Source organism: Chenopodium album, chromosome 19, assembly GCF_948465745.1.
Source record: "Chenopodium album chromosome 19, dcCheAlbu1.1, whole genome shotgun sequence".
Lineage (NCBI taxonomy): Eukaryota > Viridiplantae > Streptophyta > Magnoliopsida > Caryophyllales > Amaranthaceae > Chenopodium > Chenopodium album.
In genome coordinates this window covers 19788074-19814693 of record NC_137852.1, presented here as the reverse complement: position 1 = coordinate 19814693, position 26620 = coordinate 19788074, and the positions used below count along the sequence as shown (strand labels likewise).

The following is a 26620-nucleotide window of genomic DNA, read 5'->3' as shown; positions in this document are numbered from 1 at the left end:
GGACTAAAATTCCGACGGATGTTTGATGGAAATAAAATCCGTCAGAAATTTTTACTTTCCGACGGATTTTCATGTCCGTCGGAACCATTCCGTCGGAATTTGACTGTTTTCTAGTAGTGTTGGTTGTACTTCTTCTTCTGTTGTTGAGCCTCAACCTTCTACACCTTTTGAATCTCTTGTTGCTACTTTTGAATTTCAAATTAGGTGCATTGAGCTTGATAATGAGCTTGGGCCTAATAAGGAGATGATTTTTAATTCTATAAGAGGTCAATTAGAGATAATGAAAAGTATGAGGAGCGTCTTAAGGAGGGAAATAGAAGAAAAGATGAGTTAGAAAGATAATTTTCATCCTTGATGCTTGGTTGTGAAAAATCCCCATTTAATGTGTGTGTTGAGGATGATGATGATGATTTTGAGCAACCAAGAGAGTGTGAGGATCCCATTGGTGAGCATATGAGTAATGGTGGAGTTGAGAATGAATAGAGTGTTGATTTTGAAAATCCTAACCCTCTTTCCCATCTCGATGAGTCTCAAGTGCATGATTGTGATCCTTTTATCCATGAGTATTTGGATACATTTGAGGTTATGTCCAATGTGTTTATTGAGTGTTAAATGAAAACCCATAGCCTTTTGAGTTAGTTCATTAAGAATGCTTCATGGGAGAAAGATGATTTTGAAATGAATTTGCATCTATTCATGCATGGTTTTGAGACTTTGGGCTTTAAGGAAATTGAGGGAGTTGTTGTTCATGGTTGTGATAGAAGGGATTATGTGGTTCCTCTTGGAAGTAGGATGTTTGAGGGAGATGGAGATCATGAGTGTTCTTCTTTTGAGGATTCGATGATTGATTTTCATGCTCTTATTGGTGATTTGAGGCATGGTGGTGAGAAAGAGTTCATTAGTGAGACCATAGCCCCTATTCCCTTCTCTCATGTCCCTTTTTCAAGGAGTTTCAACCATATTCCCTACACTCCTATATCCCTCCCTTCGTTTGTTAATGAGCCTATTGGGGACCCCCTTGTCTATGATGATTTATATGTGTCTAATTTGTCCCCTATTGAGGAAAAGGGTGATATAGCCACCCAAAAATATCTTGAGGAGAGTTTGCCTTCTTCTTCTTCTTCCTCTTTTTCTTCTTCTTTTTCTTTTTCTTATTTTGTTGAATTTTCTTTTGATTCTTCTTCCTTTCCTTGGAATCTCTCTCCTCATATGCGTGCACTATCCTTGTTGCACGTCCTCTTTATTTCATTTGCCTACTTGTTATCTTATGAAATGTGTAGTAGTGCATTTGACAAGCTCTTACGTGCGTTGAATTATTATTTTCTAGAACGGTCAAGCTTGGACCTTAAGCAAGTCTTTCTCGGGAAGTAACTCGTGTTTTAGATTAGATATTCTTTTCTTTTTAGAATAGATTTTATCTCATGGAAATGTTTATGTGCCTTTTGTCAGGTACATGACTTGATATACTTTGGTGCTTCAATTTGGATCAAGAATCAAGGAAAGTTGACTCCTACTTTTACTAGCATATGGAAACAAGGTTCAATTCTTGAGGAAATTAGCTTTGAAAGGTTAAATTGGGTCATTTGTGGGTATTTACACCCACCTCAAATCCGGTAATATCTTTCCTTGCTCTTTCTCTAATGGTTGATGACTTCTTAGACATATGTTGGTTTGTTGGATTGATCCCCCTGTTTTCCCCTCCCATGGTTTCTATGCTTTATGATTTGAGTGTATTGTCTCATTCAAGCTTGGGGGAGGGTATTTTATCATGTTTGGTGGGAAGTTGATTCATATATGTCATGTACCTTTGTATATGCTTTTCCATGTTCTTATATCTTGAAAAACTCCAAAAAGATTTTTGTTTCTATCAAGGCAAATTTTCATTGTGTTTTGTTTTGTTCTTGCTTTGGATATAATAGCATTTGGACTTGTACACTTGAAAGCTTTTCTTCCTAAGCGGTAGTGGTGTGAACGGTTTGAGAGTATACTTGGTTGATTCTAGGATAAAGCATGCTAAGGTAGTGTATGTGTCTATAAATTGTGGGACTATGAAACCGGATTCTACTTGCTTGTGGCATGTTGGTAGTTGCTTCCTATAGTCGATTTGACACCAATAGTGAGTTTTTGCTACATCCATGTGAAGTTCATTCTTTTTCAAGCCTTCAACATATACTTGCATGAGCGGCATGGATCTTATTGCGGACCTAATTTAGAATCTTGAGTTATGATTCTCAAGACCAAGACCAAGCCATCTAGGGAGGACAAAGGCATCTTTTCGGGGTGGTAATTTTTCTTTTCTAGGATACTTTTCATTTTCTTTGGTTTCTGGATTTACATTTGCCTACTTGCTAACCATTTGAGTCTTATACCTTCTTTTCAAGCCACATCTTTAGATCTTGAGCCTTTTGTTTCATTTTTGTTTCCATTCTTGGTTTTTGTGAAGCAATTGATCATTCTTGTTGGAGGTTGTGGTGGAGAAGTTTGGATATTTGGTTCTCTTGAAAGCAAGTTTGTGCTGTGTATATTTTATGAATCATGGCAAGTGAATAAATGAAAAAGCGGTCCAAAGTTAAAAAAAGAGGCAAGGACAAAGCAAGTGCAAAGTTGGAAAAGCCGTCCAAAGTTAAAAGAGGCGAGGACAAAGCACTATTAAACACAGAATGAAATGTTTTCTTATCTATTCCCTTAATATTCATTATGGTTTCAAAAGCTCTTAAATGAAGATAAGGGTTGTCTATAGGCTTGAATTTAGGGATGTCATTGGCATTGAAATTCTGCGGAAGAAGATCCTTGTCCACCGAGACCCCTTGTGAGCTAATCCCTTGGAACCTAAAGTCATTGGACAGCTTGCTCAAACTTTCCTGAGTGAGCTCCATTTGTTGTTGTTTTGCAGGGTCATTAACTTGAAGAGTTAAACCCTTCAATATCTCAGCCAGGTTTGCTACCTCTCCCCTAACTTCATTGAGTTCTTCTTGACTTGCCATTATCTTCTTAGCTTTCCTTTTTCTACCAATAGGCTTGTCAAAAAGTAAGACTTGAACGAAAGTGTTATCCTTGATTAGACGCCCTTCTCTCCTTGACCAAGTACTGTAGAAAGGGAAATTAGGGATAAGTTTTATACTAATTATTTTGACTCAAGCTTTATTCAACATGCAATAGATGGGAAAAGATCATGGAAGAATGAGAAGAATGATATGCATGGGGAAAGAATGTAGTGAGTGGGAAGATGATGGAAATGGAGAAATATGGAAGAATTAGGAATAGAATGAACCCCCCAACTCAAATGAGGGAAAAAACGACTCATGCATGAACCTAAGACATGGCCATGGTGACATGTGCAAAAGTGTGTGCTAAGACTAGTGGATGTAGGTGACATGCTTTGACTTGTGTCATGACCATGGGACTTAAGTGCCTAAACTCAATTAAAGACTTGAATATCATTAATAAATTGGTGAAACTGATTAGTAGACTATTTAATTAGACTCGTCGTGATGACTCGAGCAAGAAACTGGACTGTCGCTATAACGACAGGACTGTCGCCGCTGTTTAAAGCCTGTCGCCAGATGACAGAGCTGTCATCAGGCGACAGACAGTAAACAGAGGCGCCACAACCCAAATTTTTGCGCCATTGCTGGAACATTAATCTGGACTGTTTCCAGTAATTTTACTCTAAAGGGACATGCCTAAAGTCGTAGTAAGTCAAGTTGATTAATTTATTAGCCTTTAATTAGTCAAATTAATTAATTAATTAATTAATCTAGACAAAGTCCTTTTTAGTCATTAGTTGATTTATTTAGTTTTAAACACAAGTCAAACAAACGGTTAGCACATATATAGTATTCACAAGCAAGAATGCACAAGTAGTTCACATAGTCACAATATGATGCAATGAGTTTGCAACCTAACCATGGCTCTAGTTCTCTAAAGTTCAAGGATATGGGTTAAGTCAAAGAGGGTCCATGGTTATGAGTCCGGATGCATCGCGCGGAAGCCTTACCTTTGGAAAGGTTGGCGCGTATGGATGGGACCCTGCAAGTTAAAAACTTGCTTCCACGGTTTGGTGGATTCACTAACTCGGATGTACCCGTCGTTGCCAGGAGCGTTCGATTGGGTAGATGTAGCGTGAACCCCCAGAGGGTTATGGCCATATGTAGAACACATATGGGTTTCAGAAAAGTGAGAAAAACTCAATCAGAAAGTAGAATCGAGCCAACAGTACTAGAAATGGTCAAAACAAGAAGGCAGAGTTCTAGCTCAGTATTGGAAGAACTTGGCGCCAGACTACAGGAACTGTCGCCGCAAAAGAACCTTTGTCGCCAGGCGACAGAAGCTATTTACAGGCGACGCTCACTGTTTTCTAGACGCTAGTTCCTACATGCCTTGGCAGATATCTGTGTTCTTAGAATTTTCCAAATTTCACAGTATTATTTCGATTCTAATTTTGAAAGATATTTCTCAAATTTCCTATGTGTAAAATCCTATGTTTTTTACTCATTTCGGATGGTCTATCCAATGAGGACCTTTTTTATTCATATGACAATAATGTTACAAAATTACACACATGAAAACTTAGAACTTTTTGAATCTCATCCGCTCATTCTAAGTAATTGCTAAAATAAATTTCGGGAATTAAAATAGAAATCGTCCCCAGTGAAGTCGCCAAAAAACTATAGGGAATATTTCAAGCATCCTAACCCCAAGCTTGAACCCCACTGTGATCATACATTTAAGTATGGTGGCGTCCAAAGAGAAAGAAAAGAGAACAAAAGAGTCGCCAACAAGTTTTAGGAACTTGTAAACCAATCACAGGGTGAAGGTTTCACCCCTTAAACAAATCCAGGAGATCGTCAACTCCATAAGGTCTTGAACCAAACAGGGTTCGGGGATGAGGGTACAAATTCAATCTACAAAAGAAAGGACCCGCCCTATAAAATAGGCCTCTACTTTATTCTACTCGTATTCATGTGCGCTTTTTGACTAACATGCAATCAATAGGTTAATCCTAAACCTGTTTATCTATGTTGGTTAAATATTAATGCACAAATAAAACTATTATTGGCGATCACTTGTATATTAGCCTAAACCAAATTATTGATTATCTTATTAAGCGTGATTTCAAATACAAATTCCCTTTAACAAGCATAAAAGACGTGATCAAGCAATAACAATAAATATAAATAATATCAAGCAACATAATAATAATAATGATAAAAATCATAATAATAATCATGTTAAATAATAAAGCTTAATATTAATAGCAAGATCCTAGGCATGATACTAACAAGATTAATAACAAATCCTAGCATGTCACTAAGCAATAAAGATCAAAGCTTTAAACCTAACATGTTACTAACATGCTATCATGATATTAGAAATAATAAGAGGCGCCCTAAACATGATTCTAGTATGCAATAAAAACATCCTAACATGATACTAGGAATATTAAAACAATATAAGCATGCTTCTACATTGAAAGAGAGTAAACTAATTACTTACTTTGAAGCCTCGTACCTCTTTCTAATAACAAAATACACGCGTTCGTAAACTTCAATGATAATAATAAATCAAAGAATAATTAAAGAACTAAATTAAAATCAAATTAAATAAATTTTAAACTAGATTTGGACCAAACCCTCAGAAAATATTAACCTTGCACGTTTAGCGCGAAGGCAACTTCGAACTTGGCTAGGTGTTTCTAAGTCTTGTGTATGCGGAATTGTGTTTGCAAAAGGTTGGTTTAGAAAGAGAGAGAGAAATCAAGTAAGCCTTGATGAGAGTTGATGAATAAAAACGGAGGTCGAGCACCTTATTTATAAGGAAAATAGTCCGAAAATTGACAGAATTTGATAAGGAATAAAACTACACGTTGTCGCCAGAAATACACTCTGTCGCGAGGCGACAGCCTGGCTTTCACGCGCTTTCCACGCGGAATCGGATCTTTAACCAAATTTGATCTACGAAATCTGTACAGAAGCTAAAAACGTATATTTAAAAATAATAATATAATAACAAAATAATAATATTTTATTCCAAATAAAATTCCATCTTAAAATAATCATCAATCTTAACTCTATTAGAAGTTAAAAGAACCTTCTAGAGACTTCTAGAAAATTATAATTAATCCTAATAATTTTAGGAATGATAATTAACATTGAGCCCTCCTCTAGATCATTGGGCCGTATGTATATAATGAACCGGGCCCAGTTTAGTATTTTGACCATAACTTCCTCAATATTCATAATATCGTTGGAAAGGTCTTTTCGAGCCCCATCCAATTACACTATTATTGGACCCTTATTATGGACCAAACTAAATTGGATTGGCTATTTTTAATAAAATAGAGTTGTTTTAAAAATTAGAGAGAAGAGAATTTTTAATAAAACTAAACCGCAACACTTAATTTTCCACACTTTCACCTCATTCGATTATGGTTCGACGTGAAAGGCATTCATCACTGGGTTTGGTTTTGGGAGACACAAATGGGTGTCTACACCCAGGCAATTCCCACATATATGATGAGTATTTTGAGGTCCCCGATAGTATTATTGATGAGATACAATCGCTATTGGCTAGATTTTGGTGGGGGTCAACGACATCTAGGAAGAAACTCCATTGGCAATAGTGGGAAGATTTGTGTAAACCGAAAGCTCTAGGTGGAATGAGTTTTCGGGATCTTCGTTGTTTTAACCAAGCTCTCTTGGCTAAAAAATGTTGGCGCCTCCACTATAACCAAGGTACTCTATTACACTCTATTCTGAAAGCTAAAAAATGTTAGAGGCGTGTCGGGGTCATGACCCTAGTTATACATGGAGAAGCATGTGGGGCGCTAAATCTTTACTACTTGATGGGTTGAAGTGGAGGGTGGGGAATGGATGTGACATCCCGATTTGGGAATCAGCTTGGTTGACTGGCAATTCATCAGTTTGTGTGCCATATCCTTTAAGTTCGAGCAACATGGACTTAAAGGTGAGTGATTTAATGGATCGTGCCTCTATGTCTTGGCGTATGGATGTCATTCATGATAATTTCAATGCGGCTGACCAAGCTCTAATTTCATCAATCCCACTGTCTTACCGAAACACAAAAGATAAGATGTACTGGTGGCCGTTTAGGAGTAGTGAATATTCTGTGCGATCGGGTATTGGTTGGGCAAGGAGGGGGTTGTTTCTAGGCAGAACCAGGCTTGTGATGCGGTATGGAGACTAGTATGGGGGATTAAAGGGCCTCCGAAACTTGCTCACTTCTTATGGAGGGTGTGTAGGGGGTTCCTAGCTGTGCGAGAAAGACTACACTACCGTCATTTGGTTGATGATGGAACGTGTTCAATCTGTGGAATTGGGATAGAATCTGTGATCCATGCCACTTTTGAGTGTTCTGCCACAAGAGATATATGGGCTACTAGTAGCTATGAATCGATTTTGGCCCAAGCTCCATCTTCGAGCTTTCAAGACAGACTTTTGTGGCTGGCTTCCAAGGTTAATTGTGATGAGCTGAGGTCGATCACCACGCTTGCTTGAGCTGCCAGCTGAGGTCGATCACTACGCTTGCTTGGGCTACCTGGTGGTGCCGTAATCAAATAATTTTTTAGAATGTCAGCTTGTGTCCGGTAAGTATTGCTTCTAATCTGTCAAATTCTGTGGTTGAGTATTGTGAATATGCCAAGAAAGTCTTTGTGGGTCATGGTGTTCATGGCATAACTGGTGCTAGCTCTTGGGTTCGGCCTGCTGTGGGTTTGGTGAAGATTAATTGTGACGCTCATGTGGGTTCTTTTACGGGTCTTGGTGTTGTTATAAGAGATGATGAGGGGAGGGTGTTAGCTGCCGCAGTCAAACACGAGCTTCTAGGTGGTCTGCCGATTTAGCTGAAGCTGCAGCGTGCTGCTATGGGCTACAGGTAGCATTAAGGATTGGCTATTCCTCGGTTGTCCTTGAAAGTGATGCGCCAAAACTGGTGCAAGGAGTATCAAAATTTGCTGCCAGCTTTACCCCTTTTGATTTAATTGTTGATGATATATGTAATCTCTCTCGTTCCTTCGTAGCTTTTTCTATGTCTCATGTTAAGCAATCGGGTAATACTCTAGCCCACAATGTAGCTAGATGGGATTCTAGAGGATGTAACGAATACGTTTGCTTGGGTCCTTTTCCTCAAAGCCTCTTAGCTTTGGCGGAAATTGATCTCTATTAATGATAATTTGCAAGTGTTTTTTTTTAAAAAAAAAAATTCATAAATCAATCCTTTAACCCAAATATAAAGGAGAAAATATTGGTTCATATGCCAAATTAATCAGTTACGTTTATATGTGGAAAAGTAATTTCCACCTAATTTGTAAAATTAAAATAGTAAAGATGCAAAAGTCCATCTAACAACATACTAACCGGCGTTAAAAGCTTCCGTACACTCTGTTTCAACCCCATATGCTACACCGTTCTCCTTCCTATTCAAACTGTCCTCCCTAAGAGCGTAGATACTGTTGGTAAAATACCTGTCGATTCCAATGACAGAATAGAGAAGATGAAAGGGAAAAATACTTGATCGAAGATCTCAAACTCACAGTTGCGCCGTGGAACAAAATACACTGCCTTAGAAGCGAAATACGCCACCACCGGTACAGGTTTTCTGATGACGCACGCCCCCCAAGTTTAACGCAACTCTCCTTCGTAATTCGTGTACCCAAACCCGAAGCGTGGAATTGCTCAAGAACTGTTCAGATCTCAAAGGGTAGGTTTGTGTTTATGTGTTTTGGGTATTTCAATAATGAAATTAACGTATATATATGAATAAGGAAAAGTAGTAGTAGTATATTTATAAGGTCTTCAAAAGAAACCTAATAAATATAAACTTCCTCTTTGATGCTGCCGTACACAGTCGTGTAGGTGAGGGTACACGACCGTGTGGTAAAACCTTGTCCGCAAAAGTACACGGTCCTGTAGGAAAGATCACACGGCCGTGTAGTTGGGTTTATATGTAAGAGCTATCACACGGTCGTGTAGGAGAGAACACACGCTCGTGTAGTCAGGTTCATATGCAAGAGCCATCACACGATCGTGTACTATTAGACACACGACCATGTATCAATTGTTGTGAAACGAGTCTACAACCAAATGAGAACAAATATCTCCGGTTGCATTACCAACTCCAACAATCCCCCACTAATGCAAACGGACATGAGATCATGAAATCTGAACAGTAAATGAAAGGCTAGGTACTTAAGCACTAGTATCCATAAGGTTTGAACTAATGCCTTAGTAACACAGGTATTCAACACTCTTCTGATGAGTATCCAAAGGTTTGAACTCCCAGGAGCGAGGAAGGAACATGTATCACATACTTCACCTTTTGAACTTGAGTAACTCCGCCACTCTTGGCCAACACCTTGGGCTCTCATGAGTACTTCAGGAAAACTACACCACAATTTTCCCTTGAAGGAGGCCACCCCTCGTACTCACGTAGGTGTTCCGTCTGCGTATAAAATACACATTCCCAGCACATCTAGGGTATTTCCATGCAGGCTTAAAACACATTCAAGCACCTTGCAAACCCAAGATTTTCTACGCAATGGAATAAGAACATTAAGAACGAAAAGTTCAACCCTATCAACTCGACGGTGCATCTATCAATCCACTGCTCAATGAGCTCTTAGGCTAGATGCATTAAGGGATACTCCCAACCTCAGTCATTCGGTACCACTATCGTTCCCTACTCGAGTAGTAACTGGACTAGTGATTCTGATTCATTTAAGGATCACTATCGTTCCCTACTCTCAAGCAACTGGGCTAGTAGTATTAAGAGCAAGCAATGCTCAACCTTCCACCTTCGGTATCATTATCAATCCTACTCCAAGAGCCACTGGGCTAATGGTCTTAAATCCACTTAAGAACCATTTTCAATCCCTGCTCAAAGAATAACTAGACAAATGACATTAAGAGCCATGCTCAACCTTACTGAATCCACCTGGTCAACAAACCACTAAAAAGAGTTATGGTTCAATAGACATAAATGGTGTAAATCCAACAATGAGTCAACCAAAACAAGGCTCTACACTCACTCAGAACAAAAGTTCAACAAATTAAAACACTTCGGTATGTCCATGTAAGCTGTCTTAATTGACCACCCAACCTGGGTTATGGACATATTAAGAGCACTTAAAGCTCAACCTGTAAATATCAAGCACCAAGTGTACCAAAGCATCTCATAACCATATAAATTAGAGGGTTATCAAGCCAGATCACTTCCAAATGTAGACTCATCTTTTGAACTTTCGTCTCTGGAATAATTTAAAATATCCCACAGGATCTTAACCATATTCCCTTAGACAATCAAGCACTTACCTGTGCTTCATCCTTGTATGAGGACCTGCTTCATTCTTCTTTGCTTTCACATACTCTAACATGAGTATCACCTCCACAAGATTTGTCTAATTATGTCACTACATCTGTAGTTCCTGACAAAATACATAGACACTTGTGAAAAAATAATGTAGAGAACGTGAGGATTAACTTACCCCAATAATGGACAAGCTTCAATTCTAGAGATTATTTTTTGCAACAATCATCTTCTTGACACACGTCATCCAATCTAATGAACCTTTGCTTCATAATGGATAGTGTACACCAATTTGTTTTTTCAGCTCACTTGAAACTCGAAACAGAGCATCACCCTTCATCATGTAAAAACCATACACTGAAAAGGTTCAACTAATCATCGTCGTTCATTCAATCATCGTCTCTTAGAACTTACTGGACAGGTACTTGAGAAACTTTTTCACTTTAACCTTCATCTCTGTACTAATTGAAACTCAAAACAATAATTGAGTAATTCTCTTTTGACAAACTGAATGAACAGTATAGTTCACAACAAAACCACTTCACGACAAGAATAATTGTGTTCATCATTTAGATTGCAAAACATTTGCACACTTGAATCAAACATCAAGGGCAAATCATAAAAATAACTCTGGCTTAAGCATGATAAATATAATTTACCAAAACACTTTCTCTACATCACAAAAATGAGATTAATGCGTACCTTTATTAGTTCATTGGCTTACTGCCTAGAATCATTCTACTTATCTCATAATCTTGTATTTATTTCTTGGCTTTGAGACACATATACATCTTTATCTCAATAAACAACATGCATGTGAAGTTAACAACTTATGATCATTCTAGCATATGAACTCTATCAATGCGAGCCATAGTAACATCACACATGCATCAAGAAATTCAACACACATGCCAAGAAAACTTAACATAACAAGTTAGGGTACTCAAATCTAACCCCCACTCACCATACATATCATAAAGGATATAACATCATGAGCAAAAATACCTCATCTTCTAAGTTGTCACCTGTGCATGCGTTTTAAATACACACCCTTGATCTACAATCAATCATGCTAGGAAGCTTAAGCAACCTTACTGCAAAACCAACAAGCTTAGAACAAACCAGGTGAGTCATAAAGATGGGTCAGCACCAAACTTACAGAATATATCCTGACATCACAATATCTTACCTTCAGCTCATTTCCAATCAACCTCTTTTCAACTCACCTTGAAAGATACTTACAACAGATGGATTTCTAATAGCAAGGCAAGATATACTCTTCTCAAGCATATAAACTCAAAGGAGCGCACACTCGCATTAACATGCTTCTTTCCACAACTAGTTAATCAAGGCGTATTCATATGGTTTCAGGATTTTTCATCCACCACTACTTGAATACATACCACACAACAAACCATCTACATACAACTTTCGATCAAGAAAGTAAAATCAAGATGATACACAACTAGTTCAAGCTTTAATCAAATACACCTTAGCTGATGAACTCATCAGTTTCAGAATAAAGCTTAGGAAATAGGAACAAATTCTATGAACGTGCAAAACTAACATGCCATATCATAGGAAATCATATACTTGAGACATTTCACAGGATTTAGCATATCAAGGTCATGCATGATAAACGTAGCAGATATTCAGTATACATATCACCCACAGTCCGACAAGCCTTCTTGCTTTACGTGAAACATATATAAAAGTCAATTCTTCATTATTGGAAACCCCCACATCACAGATACCACATGAGAATAATCATGACTCGGGTAACAAAATAGGGAGTATCAACCAAATTCTTGGGTGAATTACTTACTACATAAATAAGCAACTGAAACATATCTGCAACCCCCCACAATACTAACATTCACAGAATATTAATAAATTTAAAGACATATGGAAGGTTAATTCCCATCCTTACCTCATGTGGGGCACTTACACTTCAAACTTGCATGACCACTCTAACTTTGCTAAGTCGAGCCTTTTTATTCTGCTAATAAGCACAAAAATCAACCTTGTCTCATCTAGACCATCAACAAGAAAAATAATTGCTAAACCTTTAGCAAATTAAATACATTTCAAGTTCGTGAACAAAGCTAATCAAGATCACAAGAATTATATTAAAAGAAACAACAATTCTAAATCCCTTTTTTAATCTAAAAAGGGACACTTACAAGCTAATCACATACTTCGTGCTCAACAAAACATTGTCCATGATTAGGAATAAGGTCAACAACACACTATCGTAAGATAGAGCACATCATCCCTAATCTACTAGGACAAAACACATTAAAGTCCATGAACATAAATAAATTACCATTGGACGAAACATACATTAGCAGAAATAAATTACTTGTAAAACAACAAGTCAACACAAATAGCCACATATAAAACAACTAGCATGGAAGTTTTTCCTCCTCATAACCACTCACCTAGGTGAGTCCCTCTAACTTACTAGTTAGAATTAAACACTAACTCAACTCACCCCCATGTTGCACCGCAAAACTTCATAATAATAAAATTATGCATACTTGGGACACATAATAAACCATATTATGTTAGGTTGAATAGTAACTAAAAAGAAGTGAAAGAAAACTTCCCTGTAGACAGATACTTCGATTGCTCATTGAACAGGCTCAAGTCTCATCGTCACTCGAAGTCTTGATTCATCCTATAAATGCTCAAAAGCAACTCTTCTGCCAAGTGCCTCAAAAACCAAGCATCCCAAAAAACTTTCAGTACAACACAAATTAAAAGTGTTAGGAGTTGACTTTACCAGATTTTGGAATTAAGCACTTTTTCCAATCTTGATTGAACCATCATAATATTATTTATATCAAATAAATTCCAATAATCCAACTTGGTTGCAAAATCATCAAAGGTGGCCTGAAGTACGCACGTGTTGGAGCCCAACTCCAACATCACTAGCTGATTATAGATGTAAACCCACAAAGGAACCGATATCTCAGCTCCACTGCTTCAATAATCACAAAAACGACTAATTTGGCTTCTTTAATCAAAGATCAGCCGACAATTTTAAGGGTTAATTGTCGACACTTGTCACGGGTATCTAGATATGCAATCAATCATGAGGCAAGAGCAATTAGTTTCTATCAATTCACCGTATCATATTAATTGAAACCACTAGCTTCTGACTCCCTTGAATTCTTGATTTAATTGACCAAACTAATTCACCCGAAAACAATAATCGGCAAATAAAAATCGACATCAATTTCCCTCGTCCTTTAATCGAACAAAAAACGGTACATACTAGGAATCAACAGTGTATTGATTATATATTTCGCTTCTAAATTGTTGGTAAAATACCTGTCGATTTCAATGACAGAATAGAGAAGATGAAAGGGAAAAATACTTGATCGAAGATCTCAAACTCACAGTTACGCTGTGGAACAAAATCCACAACCTTAGAAGCGAAATACGCCACCACTGGTACAGGTTTTCTGATGACGCACGCCCCCCAAGTTTAACGCAACTCTCCTTCGTAATTCGTGTACCCGAACCCGAAGCGTGGAATTGCTCAAGAACTGTTCAGATCTCAAAGGGTAGGTTTGTGTTTATGTGTTTTGGGTATTTCAATAATGAAATTAACGTATATATATGAATAAGGAAAAGTAGTAGTAGTATATTTATAAGGTCTTCAAAAGAAACCTAATAAATATAAACTTCCTCTTTGATGCTGCCGTACATAGTCGTGTAGGTGAGGGTACACGACCGTGTGGTAAAACCTTGTCCGCAAAAGTACACGGTCGTGTAGGAAAGATCACACGGCCGTGTAGTTGGGTTTATATGTAAGAGCTATCACACGGTCGTGTAGAAGAGAACACACGCTCGTGTAGTCAGGTTCATATGCAAGAGCCATCACACGATCGTGTACTATTAGACACACGACCATGTATCAATTGTTGTGAAACGAGTCTACAACCAAATGAGAACAAATATCTCCGGTTGCATTACCAACTCCAACAGATACTGCCGTTCGAGAGCTTCTTCTCCATAACTCCTATCTGTCGCATTTGGATTTGAATTCAAATTTTTTTATTGTGGAATATTGGCGGAGCATTGTAGTAGGTGGAGGTTCGTGTACGGTACGTACGTTTTTGCATCTCTACTTGGTTGCGACGTCTGATGAATATGTAGCTAGGGTTCTGAATAAGGTATGTGTCTTTTCCTTTATATGATGGCCTTTTAATCCTGCATATTAGGTTGATTGTTGATGTTAATTACATTGATTTGCATGAAATAGCTTATTGATTGATTGTGTTAATGTAATGTTAGAGCGAATTGGATGGAAGAATTGGATAATTTCAATTACTTTTAGATCTCGGAACGCGGAAGCTCAGAACACTGGATTGACGGCTCCACACATGAAATTCCAGTCGCAGTTTCGATAATGGTCCAATTTAGTCGACACCTAACACGGACATTGACAAAGGAAGAGAGGAAAGAGATGGTGTTTCCTAGAACGGGGTTCAAAACATATCTAACGGGAATCAAAACAGACGTTAACCATTACATAACATACATTTAACTGCCACCTCACCAATAAATTAGAATAATAATAAAATAATAGATTCCTCCTCTCATATTTGCAAAAATATTACCATATCAACATGTTAATATGGCCTATCTATTTATCTATCTATCTATCTATAAATAAACTAAAGGAACAACCGCTGATATCATATTGTCTACGTGGCAGCTTTATAAGAAAAATTTTCCCGCCTAATTAAAAATCTGATGTCATTATATTTTCTTTGGTTTCAAAATTCAAATTTAATTTCTTCTACTCTTTAATTTATTTATTTTTCTTCTATCACCAACTATTGGTATCTAATACATCTTTCCCTTATGCTTTATCGAACAAAATACTTTGTTATATACATTTTTTCTATTTTCCTGTACATGTTACAAGTTTAAAATCATTTTTTATTTGTTTAATAAAATTCGTATATTAAAAATCTAATTTTTATGTATATGCTTAAATTTTCATATTCGGTTTGTCCTTCTTCAAAATTAATTTTATAAAATTAGCATTTACAACTAGCGGTTATGTCTCAATAAATTTCTGATACGTAATAATACATAAAATATATATATTCTATATTTCCGTGCATCGCACGGGACAAATCTAGTTATGAATTAACTGTGCACTCCTTTGTATAAGGCTTGTTTACTTTAGTTTCTAATTTTCTATAACTTTTTTAAACACGCACCCAAAAAGGTGACGAGGACTCTAAACGGACTAAACCCCAGTACCTTGCTCGGGTTTAAGATTAATCTCCATCTCAGCCTCTCTCTTACGCCCTCTGCCCCCGTTGCGTAATGCTTTCCCAGTTCCCGCTCAATCTTCAGTGAGTCATTTCGTCGAACACCTTAACAACAACATCAAAGAGACCTGATTACTCATGAAATCCACCAAATCCACAGCCTTAGCCTTGGCTCAAAAATGCAAGGTTCTTCTTCTCCCTCTCCTGTTGTTTATTGCTACAAATTACGTCATTTTAATTTTTGGGCAAAATCCATTTTTGTTTATTTACTTGTTCTCAAGTCATCATACTTCAAATTGGCCTAATTTTGCAGAATATTTTGGCGTCAAATTGGCATGGCAATCTTAATACCATTAAAGCTGATTCTAAAGGGAGGTATGCTTGCTATTTTCTTCGAACTAAGTTTTTTTTTAATTTTATTTTTATAGTGATTATTTTGTTTTATATCGTACGATTCCTTATGAAGATTCATGTTAGCCGACCCCAAATCATTTTGGGACTAAGGCTTTGTTTTTGTTTTTTGTTTCTTGTTGTTTGTTGTTGTTGTTTATTTTAATAATGATATGTGTTGATACCCATTTAATTTTTGTTAGCAAGCAGGAAATATATACTTCAAAAGTGAAGTATTTATTGAGGAAGGGGAAGCCTTATATTTGGGTTCCTGAAAAAGACTTACATAATGTGGTATGATGACCTATATTTCAATTTCTTTCCTCCTTAATTGCTTATTTGTATGTGTTGTACAGTCGCGTCCCAAAATTTGATTTTGCTATGTAAGGCTTGTAATTTTGTTTGTGTGTTTAGGATTGTGAGATTGAAATGGGTGTGAATAGAAATCGAATTTGAATTTAGTAAGAATTTTCATGCAGTTTTGGTTTGATTTCCTTATCTTATTTTAAAATCTAAGAGTTGGAAAACGCTTATTTTGACTGTATGAAGATTTCAAGTAAGATTTTGAGTCCATGTACTACTCTGTAACATTAATGGCAAGATTGAATTCTTTCCTGGAGAAATCTTATACTACGTATAGAGGAGGGTGGCACTAGTATGGGGTATGCCATAGAATGGATAGCCAAAAGAGCTAAATATCAAGTGACAATTAAATTGGTCATGCTTGAAGCTAAGTTCACTATGTTAGTTGGATGAGTTCTTGCTGTTTTTGAAGCTAAAACTCTGGGCTTTTTTTTTTGTTTTTGGTGCAGAATATTCTCATTGATGAACGTGCTTCCTTTGCGGTGCCCAGGCCTTACCCTGGGCCACTTGCAAATCTACTTAGATCAATGAAAAAGGTCAGTTTTAAAATGTAATATTAAACAAAGTGGCAAATTTTTGTTAGACACTTGATGATCATCCCTTTGTTTTTTCTTTGGTATTACAGCTTCCAGTTCGAATTGCTTTAACTGGTGAAGTTGTTCCTCTAGGAGATGAGAAGGTAAATCAGCCTTTCTATGAGCAAAAACTTTTGAATGATATGGAAAAAACTTGATTTTTTTTTTTCTGCACTCAAATTGCTCATGTGTTTTTGCTATTTGTGACTGTTGTTACTACACACTACTATAATTTTCTCCTAAGCATTTATAGTATTAGTCTCAGTGTAACTGTTTTCTGTAGATTTCTCCTTAAGGTTAATGAGGACGCTGTGTAAATTATATGTTACAGCTTCTTGATCATTAGTTCTTTGGAAAGTTTGCTGACTGATACATTACTTCAGCTGGACGTAGGTTCTAACTAATGAATATGCAAATAAATTTGATCTTATTTCATTAAACAGACGGCTTCATGTTTATTCCTTGAGCTATCTTCAGCATAGCAAATCTAATTCACAGTTCAAATCTAATTCACAGTTCACGACCATGCCAGTTTCATGCCAGTTTTGTGTCAAGAAAAAAGGGGGGGGGGGGGGGGGGAGGGGGGAACGGGGAAGAGGGGCCTTTGTCATATGTATACTTATATGCCGAGAAATATTTCAGATATGTACATAGCAGTATTTCCGATATGTTTGTAGCACATCTTTTCTGAAATTTCTGCATTTTGGTGTGATATTATCCTTAAAACCGTGTCTTCTGATTGCTGTTGGAATTGGTTAATTATCTATTGTGTCGTTAAATCCTTAAATATAAGCAAATCAGTGGCATAAAAGCCGCTGGTGGAGGTTTCATCTGTCTTGAGGAGTTATTGTCCACCTTTTTTAGGATATTGTTCATAAGTCATTACTACCATTTTCTCCAAGATTACTCTTGGAATTTAGGAAAAGATTTTATGAGTCTTAAACTGATGTACCAAAACTGCTAAGCTGTAGTTTGGCTCTCAAGAAAAATTGTCCATTTTATTTCTCTTTGTTGGCGTTTGGTAGTGGTATAATGCTCATTCTTTCTACCATAAATTGATCACCCAAATTATGATTTCCATATTGTGGTAAGTTGTTTAGTAGTTACATATGATCTAGCATATGTGATGTTTAGAATCACCGTTTGCTCCAGCCATACCCATGTGACCGGGCGTGGACAAGGGGGTTGGATGTCAGAGTGAGATAACAATATCAGCTTTTTTTTACAGTAGATCCAAAATTGAAGTTGAGATCCACAAAACCAACAATCAAGACGGCTTTTCTTTTGCTTGTTAGGGCGGTACACTTTTCAGGCATCTAGACTCCTACACCCACCTTCTCTGGCGCTGGCTGTTCCGTTTCTTTCTCCAGTAAAATAGAGTGATGGACCTGCTGTCTTGTGAGGTGGAGAGGTGATAAAGTAAAAACCCAATTGGAGATGGATTTTCAAAGACCGGGAAGATAAGTCTTAGAGAAACGATTACCCCATTTTGGAGATTCTAGGAAGGAAGGACAAGAAGGCCATTAAGAAACTTTCATTGGTTTGTGAGAGATAAAAATAATTTCCTCATATTGAAGCACAAGAAAGCCATTAAGAAACTTAAACCAAAAGCTAATGACTTCTTTATATGGATACTGGGAATTTGATGTGTTATTCCAGATCACAATCTCACAAGATTAAACTGTGAGTTAGAATATATTTTTTTTTGAAAATGGCTCCAAGCCCGATTAATAGGAAACATAGGAAGGATTTAACCTACTGGCCTAACATGGAGCCAGCTAATCCATGAAGAATCGAGACACGATAACTGGTACTCGATCCCCCCTTAGTAGAGTTGAAGACTCTTTCTATCATTATTTAGGAGCTTTTATGCAATGTGTGAACTGGATAAGGAGCACTCAAGAGCAAATGAGTGCTAATCATCCTGTGTTTGCAGACCTTTCTATGCCATTTCTTAAAAAGACCTTAGCAGCCTCTTCTCTCAGTCAATGAAAGAATTAAATGGAGAAATTATGGTGTTTTGTAGGAAGAAGACCTACTACGTTAAACAGCTAAGGTTCTAGAAACTGTTAAAGAATTCATTCATGGAGATTTTGAGGCACAGAGCAGTCTAGTAGGCAGAGACTGGGTGTTTATATTGTGTGTGTGTGTGTGTGTGTGTGTGTGAGGAAATTCAATTGTAAGAAGTTTTATTCAAGCAATGATAGTTGTCAACTAGGAGAGTTAAACAACACAACATGTTGCTCCTAGCTTTCAAAAGGCAGGATGGGTGCATACTCTTTGGATGTAAATACATGTGACCAAATTAGCATTCTTTTTGGTTGGATATGCACAAACATAAACCCCAAGAGATCAATGTGGTAAAAGATACTTTTTTTTTTTAATGCTTCTTGGAACTGACAATCTTCAAGATGATGAATGGATCCATATCTTTTCTTGGATTGGGTTGTAAAGTTTTGTTGTCCTTTAGTTCTGTAATCCTTATAAATTTTCTTAGATGTTAAATATTTTTGTCCCCTGAAGGCTTTATTTATTCAATCCTTTTTTGTTTTGTTCACAGGTTAGGTCTGCTACTGAAAGTGTCCGGAAAATGGTAATGTCTGAACAAAAGGAAATAATTGAGTCCAGTTATGCAGTTTCTGGTATATTGAGTTCCTCAACTTTTGGCAACACATCTCGAAGTGAAAACCTTGTAGAGCTTCTGGACAATGATGAAAATTATGCAGTGTACAAGTTCAATGTCAGGTAGAAAATCTATTTAGTTTATTTATTTATTTTTTATTTATTTATTTATTTATTATTTTTTTAAAAAATTTCCTAAAGAAATTCTACAACAACAAAGCTTTAGTCCCAAAATGATCAATTATTGGTACTGCGCATCAACATTTTCCATTTATTCAAATTTGGTTCTCATAGTTCTATTTGGAATTGACCTTGGAACTCCATTGTACTTGGTTTCCATGCCATTATTAATGCAACACAAAACTTAGTTGTAAATAATTAATTTTGGCATGTATATATTACTTAGGGCCTTGATGCTCTGGGTTGTGGACTCTGCAGCCAAGAGCCTTATTTTCCGCAACTCAATCCAACTTGGGATATTCTGATCCTCTTCTGCTTAAGTTGGTGGTTGACTAGTGACTACCACTCTAATAGAAAATTGTTGAGACATAATAAGTAATAAATTAATTATTTCTTGTGGATGCCAACTAGCTTAGTTGGTTAAAGAGTCTAGGGGGGTAGTACTCAAGACCTAATCTCGTCTACATTATTGCCATTGCAGCTCTCTATACATCAAAAAAAAAAAAAAAAAAATCATAGTAAAATATTTTAGGAGACTCACAGCGTGTGGCACATTGAATATTCTATGGTGTGGACCCATATGTAAAGTGAAGTCTTGGAGGAGAGTTGCGAAGTCTACAACTCCCCTTCACCCCTTCTGTCCCCCCTCCACCCCTCAAAATAGAAATACGGACTTCGTATTTTTTGGTAGACACATTTTGACTTAAGTACTTTTCAAGCACTCCCCTTTGACTTTTTTTTTTGTGTGTGTGTGTGTGTGTGTGTGTGTGATCAATACATCACAAAAAATATAGTAATGTGGGTTTTTGCTATGTTCGTCTCGATATATGATTTCAAAAATCTACTTTTTATAATGCTTATCTGATTTGTGCTTTGGCAAATGTGATTAAAGACGTGTCACCATAATTTGATACAACCTTTCTTGAGAGGGTCTTTTAATCAATTGTAGTTTTAAATTAAACAAATTTGATGTAATTGATTGTAAAAGTAGAACTAAAATCTGCAGCGACACTGTACAGATCTTTATTAACAAATCATTTTTTTTCTTGTAGTGTGAAATCAACATACCTCCACAAAAAAAAAAAAAAAAAAAAAAAAGGCATACCATCAACCGAAAGGCTGGTGCTAGCCTCTATTCAAAAGGTTTTCAGGGTTTTAAAGAGGAAGAGAAAAAAGAAGAGGAGGGAGGCTAGGGTATCACTTTTTATAACCTCACTGTTGAAATGCCATAATTGCAAACTATCAACTTAGTAATTACTGTGAAATTGTGGCAATATGCTATTATATTATCCAAGTTGATCTTAGCTAAGGGAACCAGTAATTCGTCAGAAAATAAATTCAACATACTTATTATTTGAACCAATTTCACTCAACTTGATCGATTTAGAAGAATATACCATCATAATTCTGGGGTCTTTATGGTTCATACATGTGTGTGTGTGTGTGTGTGTGTGTGTATGTGTGTGTGTGTGTGTGTGTGCACATATTTCCTTTAATTATTGATTGTTGCGCACATATGTGTTGGTCAACACTTGTATATGTGTGTATTCCAGCTCTTGCATGTTCATTGATGGCAATGGTGGCAATCATGAAGTGGATCCAGATGATTTTGGAACAGCAAAGCCTGACAAATTATGTAAGATTCTTATTGGATAGAATAGCAATTGTTCATGTTTGTCTTATTACCTAGTATTTGTTGTGATAAATTGTTTCACTTGCTAATCAACAGAGTGTTTTCTCTGTAGCTCCTTTTGCTGCAAAGCTAATTGATGGCATCAATCAGAGTGAGATAAGGCGTAGAGCACTAGTTGTTTTCTGTTTTGCCTTCTTAAACGAGAATGCAAAGGTGAGCTATCCATTTCTTGTTATGATCGGATTTTGCATAATGTTGTCAATAAGATGACAGTTAGGCAACTAAAGGGGAAAAAGGTGACTAATTAGTATTTTGTTACAAAACCATGTACTTTCCTCTAAGGTTTTCAAGGGCTGTATGATGTTACGAAAGAAGTAAACCTTTTTTTAGACTCGCCTATTTAAATAGATCTTGATGCAGTGAAATTTAGATCCTATTTGTGTGGATCATATTCTCCCCACTTCATTGGATATTGACCTTAAAAGCTACCATTTTATAGGAGTTAGTTCAGGCGAAAACATGAGTGAACTGCATTTTTCTAGTTCAATATAGGCCTATGAACTATGAAGTATGGTAAACCATCATCTTGAAGCGTCAAACTAGGCATGCCTTGCAGCCACCCTTGGATAAGTGAGTTATAGCTCCTTCCTCCTTCATCACCCAAGCAAACCTTGTAAATGATTTGTAATTTTCCCAAGAATCTGGTAGGTGAGCCCAAAGTATAATGACCAACATTTGCTTAAAAAAAAAAAAAAGAAAAACAAATACTACTCATTATCCTCCGGGGGTTGAAAGGGCGCAAAGTAGCAGTTTATCGTATCTTGTAAATCTGATGTAGATCCATTCCATAGGCAATAAGGGACTAAGGGTAGCCACAATCACCAGATTTTCTTAGCTCCCTTGAAATATTCATTCTTGGGGGTTCAGATATATGATTGAGGTTTTTTTTTAAATTTTTAAGTGACAGTAAAAGGGCTGTGCCTCCATTCTTGTTTGGGTTTCTCACATAAACAGTAGAGGTGTTGTACACCATCTTAATGCTGCTCACGCATTACCTTTTGTAGAAAGGCCCCTTCTGCTTATATTCACCCTAATGCTATACAGTCATGCCAGATGCCACATTTCCTGACGATCCTTGTATATAACTTTCATTTAGGGAAATGTTAAGTTTCCATAGAAATTTTCAGAATTCTGTCTTTTGTAGAAAAGGGATTTGATCTCTCTGTTGTATTAGCTCCCTGTGACATAGTTGCTTGAGTGAGAAAAGGCATAAAATTTCTAGGGATGAAATTTCCAATACATAAAATCATCCATACTGTCTGTAGGCAGTCCATTGTCCCTCGCATATGAGAGCTCACATTATCTGTTAATCTGGGCCGCATCCCATCTTGGTGGGTTTGGATTACTTTGGATCCACAATACTGAACATCTTCCATCTTAAAGGCCCCACCAAGCCGGATGTTTGATTTGATCTTCCAGAATCTGGCTATTGACCTATTTGTCAGTACTTTCTTTCCCTTCAGAATGCTCCTAATTCTTTGAGAAATAGCCAGACATGCCACGTTCTTCTTTTTACCTGTCGTGAGCAAGAATGGAGCCAAAGGATTATACTCTTGTTTTCTTATTTTAGGAATTGTTCACTTCACATTATAAGTTGTATTGCCACTGTTTCATAATGTTCGTTTTGGTCCGTAACATATTCTGTTTTTGTCCGTTTCATAAAGATCTTATCATATCTATTTTATTAAATATATTCCTTTTTTGGCATATCCTTTTTACTACCTTACCCCCTTACCCCATAGTACCTACACCTTTCCACTCATTCTCTCTAACATTATTCACCTTTTACCCACCCACCTTTTTACACTCTCTTTTACTTCATCCATCTCTTTCTTATGCACACCCACCTTTTTTTTGCACTCTCTTCTTTGCATTAATTCTTTTGCAAACAAAAAAATGTTCAGAACATTATGAAATGGAGGTAATACCCTTACCCAACCCGCTTGTTTACCTTAATTTCTCTCTTTTCTATTTCTAATTACATGGGGTCTTTTGGTCCAAAGCTCTCTTTTATCTTTTCTTGAAATTTGTTCTAGCCCATCCAATTGTTATTGTTGTACTTGCTCTGTTTTTTTAGGTGCATCACTTTTGAATTCACAGACTCCTAGGCAATTTTTGGAGTATAGAGAGATAGAGAGAAGAATTATAGAGGGTCATGTGGGTATGAGAGAAATAGAGAATTTATTAGCTAAAAGGAAAGTGATGCATCTAAATAAAACAGAGGAGTGATGCATCTAAATAAAACAGTGGAAGTAATTTATTAAGAACGAAGGAAGTACATCAAAGTTGGAGATTGTGGTGCAATATGCATACCATTTTCCTCAAGAGAGCACTGTTGACTTGTTTGAGACTTGAGAGTGAATAAACCTTTCTCATGTTCCATTAATCACCTAAAAGAGGCAAAAAAAAAAAAAAAAAAAAAAAAAAAAAAAAAAGTGCATCAATTTTGGACTTCTTTTAGCAGCAGCATCAAGTAATTCATACATGCTGCCATTGGAAAACCAGGCTAACAAACTGCTGGCTCTCTTATTAACCATTGCTTGAAAATGATATCTTTCTCTCCCATTAAATCAATTGACACTCCCATATGAATTCCCAAGTTGGCTCCTTGTGGCATACTTAAGATAGCGAGGAGGGTATCTCTAACCTGAAGATTAATGTCAACTGTCGAGGCTGTTTTCATCATAAGAATTACTCAGGATCAACTGCTAACCCAAGACTATGCAGTTTTTTGACAAGATATCAGAATTAGCCATACAAGATCCTCTGTTGCTCATAAAAACAGCATGGCACTTTTCGCAAATATAAAGTGAAATCCTCGGGCTACAGCGGGAGATTTAAATATCATGAAACAACTGTTTAAGCTAACATAAGAATCTGAAGCCCTTTTTTTATTGCTAGCAGAAGATGCAGAATTTTTTGATTTATATGAATCTTTTATTTGTTTTAGTTAACATAAGAATCTGATGCCCACTTTATCTTTATTTATGATATTCATTGCGAAGGTTCCCTCTCTTTTCTATTGTATCTTCTTCGAACATTAACCATAGTAAAAAAGAGTGGAGAATCAATAGGGAATTCTATTCCGCAGTTTTGAGGCGCAGATTCTAGGCCAATCTGAATTTCAGGTCATTATCTAGGTCAACCTAATCCATTGTCTTCGAATTGCACAAACCCAGTCAATTTTTTGGTTCAACCACACATGTTTTGCTGCTTTAATTTGGGGTTGAAATAAATTGAAGTTATATCTAGTATCAATTAAAGTGGCCTGCATTATAATTCCATGCTTATTCATATCCTGCAAATCTAAGGCTCTAAGCAACAATTTGCTTTATGTATGTTGTGAAGGATGCCTACATTCTGTCAGTTGATCAAAAAGGCTTCGATATGTTGGCTAAAGTTCTTAGTGGTGGCAGTGAATACCAATGGAAAGAATTCAGGATCATGTTTGAAGAAGAGGCAGATGATGTTGAATCTTTTTGCAGTAAACTAGTTCAAATGGAAGAGGCTGCCCTTGATAAAGTGAAGAGCTGCAGTGGTTTAGGGTAAATTCTTCTTTATATTGCTGTCTTACTCTGATGTCTGATACATGAGGACAATCTTAAAATGTAAACTAGGTTTCCAGGGAACAAATAGGGGGACCGGGGATTTGACGGGGCTGTAATATGCAGCTTATAATGCCTGTCACCAGGGTGTTTTGAAAACCCGGGAGGATACATGTAGGGTATTTGCTTATACCTGTCTTAAATTAGGATTTTTACTGTTTCATTAATCTTTTACATGCAGTGTATGTCTGTTTGTGTATGGTTAGTGGATGTGAGAAACAGTTGGTGATAATGATACCTTTTGTAATGTCTTGTTCTACTAATATTGTTAGAATTGTACCACGGATGAACAAATTGCTAGTATTTAGTTGACATTTTTCTGTTACTTTTTTTTTTCAAGAACATGAACAACTGCTTTTTGAACGATACATTTACATAATTAGTTTCTGGTAATATAATCACTTTTCAAATGATATAATTACATACCAATTTTCAATTTCAACATTTGAGGTTAAGATGGTGAAGTAGTGGTATTAATTTCCATCTCGTATTCATGGGTTCTAGGATTAAATTTAAGGGACTCATTTGAAGGATTTACCTATCCCTTCCCGCACCCCCTTAAGCGAGCCCCTTTCTCTTTATGGCCATTAATAATAAAAAAAAAAAAAAAAATTCTTCCATTTCATCATCCCAATTCCCAAGTCAGACACAAGACTAATGGCTCACCCCCACAAACTTGTTCATTAAGCAATTGAACAAATTTGAACAAAAATTTAAGGTTTGTTACAAAACAAATTTTACTCGAATAGTTTTGTGTTTGGGTAATTAATGTTTGCAAACATCTTGTTTATCCCCTACTAATAGGTAGTTTATAGCTCGAAAACAATCCAACTTATTTTGAAGGTATAATATAAAGTAAAAATTCTTAATAGTGACCCTTACTTTTTGAATTTTGTCTTTTATTATCAAGAAATCTTTTGTTTTACTTTAAAATATGGTATTAGAAACTAAATTTTGTTATTGACAACTATTAGAAGAGTTGTTAACTCTAACTAAATTAATGACCTTGGTGTTGTTTAGAATTACATCCATTTAAAAATATTTTTATGTTATTTGTCTATCAAATGACTAGAATAAACTAGGACTAAGAATTCAATGAGAGAGGAAGGAAAAGCTGTCAAAAGCAACTTGTGTAGTAGTTGTATCATTTTGGTTTAAATTACTTAGTGTGTTTGAAATATAGTTATTAATGTCACATTCTCAAGTATAACAGAAAACACATGTTTGTCATTGAGAATTAAAATTGAGTTTCTTTACCGAAGAGATAGAAAAACGCAAAACTTAGGGTTTACCCTAGAGAAATTTTATTAGATAAAAAGATATACAAGTATAAATTTGGTATAAATACTAGATAGAAATAGATTTGTTAAGGGTTTTTCACATTTTGAAACAGTTTCAAATGGTTAACGGTTGGGTTCAATGATTTACAATAATAATCGGTTTAGATGTAATGATTTACAGGTTGAAACAAGTCAATATGCTTGAACAAAATTCCTTGAAGAGATTATTAATAACGTAAATCATAAAAAGACAAGCGTGTCGGGTCAAAATGATATAAGCTCTTCAAGACAA

The 26620-nt window shown here is 36.3% G+C and overlaps 1 protein-coding gene across 2 annotated transcripts; it reads left to right on the top strand.

Annotated features, from left to right (window-relative positions):
- Positions 1-15599: 15599 nt before the first annotated feature.
- LOC145594891 (uncharacterized) lies at positions 15600-25414 on the top strand. 2 transcript variants are annotated; one of them, XM_081651234.1, is made up of 9 exons: positions 15600-15806; positions 15934-15995; positions 16214-16304; positions 16823-16909; positions 16999-17052; positions 19509-19693; positions 21304-21386; positions 21496-21596; positions 24792-25414. In XM_081651234.1, exons 1-9 carry the CDS (start codon positions 15759-15761, stop codon positions 24990-24992), a joined length of 912 nt encoding a protein of 303 aa, XP_081507360.1. In that variant the 5' UTR covers positions 15600-15758; the 3' UTR covers positions 24993-25414. The 2 variants fall into 2 exon arrangements, with proteins under 2 accessions (XP_081507360.1, XP_081507361.1); XM_081651235.1 differs by lacking the exon at positions 16823-16909.
- Positions 25415-26620: the final 1206 nt, after the last annotated feature.

Excerpts from the sequence above, each read along its gene's own strand:
- LOC145594891 (XM_081651234.1), top strand. The coding sequence starts at position 15,759 with ATGAAATCCACCAAATCCACAGCCTTAGCCTTGGCTCAAAAATGCAAG. Across the intron at positions 15,996-16,213 it reads AAAGCTGATTCTAAAGGGAG|CAAGCAGGAAATATATACTT; the intron begins GTATGCTTGCTA and ends AATTTTTGTTAG. Across the intron at positions 21,597-24,791 it reads TCTTAAACGAGAATGCAAAG|GATGCCTACATTCTGTCAGT; the intron begins GTGAGCTATCCA and ends TATGTTGTGAAG.